At 37.0% G+C, this 6359-nt stretch overlaps 1 protein-coding gene across 3 annotated transcripts; it reads right to left on the bottom strand.

The window, feature by feature from the left end:
* Nucleotides 1-3494: 3494 nt before the first annotated feature.
* Nucleotides 3495-6242, bottom strand: LOC101252724 (uncharacterized). 3 transcript variants are annotated; one of them, XM_069289164.1, is made up of 6 exons: nt 6007-6242; nt 4944-5017; nt 4519-4695; nt 4340-4438; nt 3984-4226; nt 3495-3910 (listed from the first exon to the last, which is right to left on the bottom strand). In XM_069289164.1, exons 2-6 carry the CDS (start codon nt 5004-5006, stop codon nt 3575-3577), a joined length of 918 nt encoding a protein of 305 aa, XP_069145265.1. In that variant the 5' UTR covers nt 5007-5017; nt 6007-6242; the 3' UTR covers nt 3495-3574. The 3 variants fall into 3 exon arrangements, with proteins under 3 accessions (XP_069145265.1, XP_010326959.2, XP_019071164.1); XM_010328657.4 differs by having other exon boundaries at nt 4944-5063; nt 6007-6236; XM_019215619.3 differs by having other exon boundaries at nt 3984-4145; nt 4944-5063; nt 6007-6235.
* Between the last annotated feature and the right edge of the window lie 117 nt (nt 6243-6359).

The raw sequence follows: 6359 nt of genomic DNA, 5'->3' as shown, positions 1-6359 counted from the left end.
TTTTGGGTGATCCTGATTCCGACGTCAAAAATGCCAAATTTTTTCGTGGACGTCCGTAAAGACCTTGTCTATGCATACGGTTGGCCATCACGGCTTGTCCGACCCATTTGGAGGGTCAAACGAGCCCTGAAGCGAGCATACGCCTCATTTCGACGATTTTCGTGTGCTATAGCACACCATTTTTTCTGGTGATCCGGATTCCGACGTCAAAAATGCCAAATTTTTTCGTGGACGTCCTTCAAGACCTTGTCTATGCATACGGTTGCCCATCACGGCTTGTCCGACCCATTTGGAGGGTCAAACGAGCCCCGAAGCGAGCCTACGCCTCATTTCGACGATTTTCGTGTGCTATAGCACACCATTTTTTGGGTGATTCGGATTCCGTGTTAAAAATGCCAAATTTTTTCGTGGACGTCCGTCAAGACCTTGTCTATGCATACGGTTGGCCATCACGGCTTGTCCGACCCATTTGGAGGGTCAAACGAGCCCTGAAGCGAGCATACGCCTCATTTTGACGATTTTCGTGTGCTATTTGCACATCATTTTTTGGGTGATCCGGATTCCGACGTCAAAAATGCCAAATTTTTTCGTAGACGTCCGTCAAGACCTTGTCTATGCATACGGTTGGCCATCACGGCTTGTCCAACCCATTTGGAGGGTCAAACGAGCCCTGAAGCGAGCATACGCCTCATTTCGACGATTTTCGTGTGCTATTGCACACCTTTTTTGGGTGATCCGGATTCCGACGTCAAAAATGCCAAATTTTTTTGTGGACGTCCGTCAAGACCTTGTCTATGCATACGGTTGGCCATCACGGCTTGTCCGACCCATTTGGAGGGTCAAACGAGCCCTGAAGCGAGCATACGCCTCATTTCGACGATTTTCGTGTGCTATAGCACACCATTTTTTGGGTGATCCGGATTTCGACGTCAAAAATGCCAAATTTTTTCGTGGACGTCCGTCAAGACCTTTTCTATGCATAAGGTTTGCCATCACGTCTTGTACGACCCATTTGAAAGGTCAAACGAGCCCCGAAGCGAGCATACCCCTCATTTTGACGATTTTCGTGTGCTATAGCACATCATTTTTTGGGTGATCCGGCTTCCGACGTCAAAAATGCCAAATTTTGTCGTGGACGTCCGTCAAGACCTTGTTTATGCATACGGTTTGCCATCACGGCTTGTTCGACCCATTTGGAAGGTCAAACGAGCCCCGAAGCGAGCATACCCCTCATTTCGACGATTTTCGTGTGCTATAGAACACCATTTTTTGGGTGATCCGGATTCCGACGTCAAAAAGTCCAAATATTTTCGTGGATGTCCGTCAAGAACTTTTCAATGCATACGGTTGTCCATCACGGCTTTTCCGACCCATTTGGAAGGTCAAACGAGCCCCGAAGCGAGCATACCCCTCATTTCGACGATTTGCGTGTGCTATAACACACCATTTTTTGGGTGATCCCGATTCCGACATCAAAAATGCCAAATTTTTTCGTGGACGTCCTTCAAGACCTTGTCTATGCATACGGTTGGCCATCACGTCTTGTCCGACCCATTTGGAAGGTCAAACGAGCCCCGAAGCGAGCATACCCCTCATTTCGACGATTTTCGTGTGCTATAGCACACCATTTTTTGGGTGATCCGGATTCCGACGTCAAAAATGCCAAATTTTTTCGTGGACGTCCGTCAAGACCTTGTCTATGCATACGGTTGGCCATCACGGCTTGTCCGACCCATTTGGAAGGTCAAACGAGCCCCGAAGCGAGCATACCCCTCATTTTGACTATTTTCGTGTGCTATAGCACACCATTTTTTGGGTGATCCGGATTCCGACGTTAAAAATGCCAAATTTTTTCGTGGACGTCTGTCAAGAACTTGTATATGCATACGGTTGGCCATCACGGCTTGTCCGACCCATTTGGAAGGTCAAACGTGCCCCGAAGCGAGCATACCCCTCATTTCGATGATTTTCTTGTGCTATAGCACACCATTTTTTGGGTGATCCGGATTTCGACGTCAAAAATGCCAAATTTTTTCGTTGACGTCCGTCAAGACCTTGTCTATGCATACGGTTGGCCATTACGGCTTGTCCGACCCATTTGGAAGGTCAAACGAGCCCCGAAGCGAGCATACGCCTCATTTCGACGATTTTCGTGTACTATAGCACACCATTTTTTTGGTGATCCGGATTCCGATGTCAAAAATGCCTAATTTTTTCGTGGACGTCCATCAAGACCTTGTCTATGCATACGGTTGGCCATCACGGCTTTTCCGACCCATTTGGAAGGTCAAACGAGCCCCGAAGCGAGCATACCCCTCCTTTCGATTATTTTCGTGTTCCGACGTCAAAAATGCCAAATTTTTTGTGGACATCCGTAGAGACATTTTATATGCATCCGGTTTGCCCTCACGGCCCGTCCGACTCATTTTGAAGTTCAAACGAGCCCCGAAGCGAGAATACCCCTCATTTCGACGATTTTCGTGTGCTATAGCAAACCATTTTTGGGTGATCCGGATTCCAACGTCATTGTCAGTTTCTATCGTAGTGGAGGTTGCTGTGAGGAGATCCTTGTGCCTGTGAAGATTGCTTCCAATGATCGGGAAATAAAAAATACAAAAAATGCCAAATTTTTTTGTGGACGTCCGTCAAGACCTTGTCTATGCATCCGGTTGGCCCTCACGGCCCGTCTGACCCATTTTGAAGGTCAAACGAGCCCCCAAGCGAGCATACCCCTCATTTCGACGATTTTCGTGTGCTATAGAAACCATTTTTTGGGTGATCCGGATTCCGACGTCAAAAATGCCAATTTTTTTTGTGGACGTCCGTTCAGTTTGAAGTTCAAATTTTCACAACTACCCCTTTAACATTACAGTTGTTGAAACTTCAAATGGCTGTAACTTTTTGTTCGAGTATCATTTGGAGGCGATTCTTTTTTAAAAGTTGCTTATTATTTTGAGATCTATGTGTAAACTCATTCCATTTATCTGATTTAACTTTCATTTATTCCTTATAATTTTGCGATATATATGGTTAAAAAATCGATAAACGTAAAACTATAAATCATATGGTAGTGTGTGGTTCTTTTTCGTGTAGATATAAAAAAAAAATCAAGTTGGAATAGAAATCGTCTCGATCGTATATCGGATGCACGTTTTATGCCCGTTTGAATTTCAAATTTTTCACAAAAACCCCTTCAACGTTACATTTATTGAAACTTCATTTGAAACTAGAATTTACCAAATAAACTATGTCAAATAAATACTGAAAATAAACCTTAAAACAATTCTTTCAAAAGACGAAATACAATAGTAGTTTACGTGACTTTGTAAATGAAAAGTTGACAAATGAATCACACACGCGCATATATATATATATATATATATATATATATATATATATATATATATATATATATATATGAGTGTTTTGCATATTTTATTTTAGGATCATCTGAATATTTTTTTTGATAGAATTAAAGGGAAAAAAAAAGAAGATGAATTAAATAAAATTGAGATTCATATAATGTGTGTGTACAAAAATTACAACAAGTAGATAATGAATGTATGAAGATTGTTTAGTCGGTTTGTTTTATGTCATCAATATTTGGATGATTTTCACTGGTGTCGTGTGAAGTTTTGAAATTGGATGTTGTTTCATCCGTAGACAATTGGAATTGGTCAGAGGGCAAAGGAGCACCAGAAATAACAAAATCAGTCATCATCTTATCCCCCTCTCTCATGCGATTAGAGTAAGTGACATAATCAAAATCATGTGTCCATTTTCCTCCAAAACATGATTCAAGCTTCTCCATATCAAACAAATCTTCCATAACTTTTTGAGTATCTACATCATTTGGATACACAAACTTCACTTTCTTGTATGTCCTCTTCTCAAGGAATGGTTTTACCAACTACAATGTAAAGAATTCATCATGTGAAAAATTTAAATTAAAATTAACGTAATTATTTCTTTTAGCTACTTACAATCCAGAAGGACTCAAAAACTTTTGGTGGATTATAAAGGATTGCAAGACCTAGCCTCTCTGGATAACAATCTTGCAGAAGACGTGCTGTTTCCCTAGTCACCTTTACTGATATGCTAGACATGTTCCATCCTTCAAAATCGATCAACCAAACCATTTGCTCCTGACCAGATTTTAGATCCAATATAGAATTCTCCATGCAATAAATTAGATATCTCATTTGCATCTCTACGGAGTAAGGATTCTGAATTCAATTGAATAGGAGATATATATATATATATATATATCATCATCATCAACAAATTAAATAAAAATACTATGTATTTCTTCCTATATATATTATAGATACATACGTACCGGTATTCCAGGCTTCATGACAAGCACAGTCCTTCCATACTTGTCAAAATAGTTGGCTTTGTAAACTTTTCCAGGTTCTGCTTGTTTAGCAATATCATCCTATTATTTTTATATGATAAGACATAAAAATTAACATGGAGTATATAATTCATTAATTGTTTTGTATATTAATTACGTACCCAACGGATCATGTTTGGTTTGTTTTCTAATCTCCATATTAATGCTTCTTTGAGCATTTTGGCTGACCTTTTTGTATGCCAATTTCGTGCTCTCAGAAATCTTAGAATTGATGCATCCGAACACATTGTTGGAAATTTGTTAAGAGCAGGACCAATTAATTTTCGCACCTCATTGATCTGACGAATATCACAAAGAAATGAATTACGATTACATTTTAAACACATGCATGCATATATATCAAGCTACAAAAACACTACTTTATATTTCTTTTCTATTCTATTGTTACTAGTCAAACATAAAAGCTTAGTATTTCAACTTTCTCAAAGTACATCAAACTCTAGTTCCTTAATTATTATGAAATGAGGCATATAATAATAGTAATAAAAATAAATGATTCGAATAGGAAAAAAAATAGAGTGTGAACCTTAGTTTGTTGCTCTGTAGATGACAGAGACAAGTCAACTCCTTGCGACTTTTTGAATGACATATTTAATGAGTCTTGATAAAGGGAGAAAAGACGGAAATAAGCAAATCAACAAAAGTACTGCACAATAGCATAACAATTAGAGGTAGCACAATGATTTTGGATGATATATAAAAAAATATATATATTATTTCAATAAAAAGAGAATAAAACCATTATGACCACTTAATCTACGTACAAACAAAAAAGTCAGGCTGACTGTCTGAAAATGATTAAAATGGAAAATGACGGTTATGTTTTAATATAAGTAAAAACTAAAATGTGCGCCAATTTGAACATTCAAAATAAATAATTAGCAGAATGGAATATAATTTATATCTTTTAATAATAATGCGTAATAAGTAACGATATAATATAAAATTCAATGTACCAGGAAGTAAATGGAATAAATCTTATTTTGTGTTAGTGTTTAAAATATATTTAGTTGAATCACATAAAAAAGGTGTCCATTATGATATCAATAATATTGTTAAAAGTTTTTGCTTGATGATGAATTTAATTCTTGACATTTCTATCTACGAAAATTTTCGCTTCTACCAAAAACATTAACTAATAAAGAAAAAGAAATAGCATGTTTTCAGTTATGTAACAAAATTTAGAATATGAAGCAAGTCATTCTTATTGCCAATCTAAATAAACAAATATATTAATTTCACTTTACTTTTGATCGACTAAAAAGAGCAGACAGACTAAAGTTATAAATGAATGAACAACCTACTTTTATCATAGGTCAATAAAATAATGACCTGATCATACTCTTTGCCGAAGGAATTCAAAAATAATTGCTTTTACATGCATCACAAAGATGGAAACATTTTGGTTGTGACAAATATAAATCATATCGTTAAATGCTTTTTATGATCGAACGAGAACATGAAAAGAAAAGGAAGAATCACAAGTTTTGCAAAATGAAGGAGAGGAATAAGCAATAAAGTATTGAATATGATCTGAAATGTCAAAATTTCTAAGATACATTTGTTGGAATGAAAAAACAATACATTACCATTTGAAAGAGAGAAGAAAATCCATAAGCAAGAAGAAGACAATTATTGTGATGAAACCGTTTGGCAGAAATTGTCGTAAAATTGGATAATAGTGACATACTTTATTATTGTTATATATATGTGAAGAAAAATAAAACCTAGCATATGTTTGCTTCAAGAAGGCTCCGACTTTTCAGCAACTAAATGAATGCTATACAGAAATGAAAACCAACGTTCATACGGACATCTAGTTGAAAATTCTTGTTAATCGATCATGTTTGTTTTAATTGTATTACACTAGTCAAATTAAATAGATATTATATTATCTCAATTGTAATTATTGCGTTCTTATTGATTTTTTCCATCGGTTTTG

This window comes from Solanum lycopersicum, chromosome 9 (genome assembly GCF_036512215.1).
Source record: "Solanum lycopersicum chromosome 9, SLM_r2.1".
In the NCBI taxonomy this organism is placed as follows: Eukaryota; Viridiplantae; Streptophyta; class Magnoliopsida; order Solanales; family Solanaceae; genus Solanum; species Solanum lycopersicum.
This window is presented reverse-complemented; position numbering and strand designations above follow the sequence as displayed.

Coding starts and splice junctions, on each gene's coding strand:
- LOC101252724 (XM_069289164.1), bottom strand. CDS start 5,006: ATGTCATTCAAAAAGTCGCAAGGAGTTGACTTGTCTCTGTCATCTACA. Junction 4,439..4,518: donor AACCAAACATGATCCGTTGG/GTACGTAATTAA, acceptor TAAAAATAATAG/GATGATATTGCTAAACAAGC. Junction 4,227..4,339: donor TCATGAAGCCTGGAATACCG/GTACGTATGTAT, acceptor AATTGAATTCAG/AATCCTTACTCCGTAGAGAT.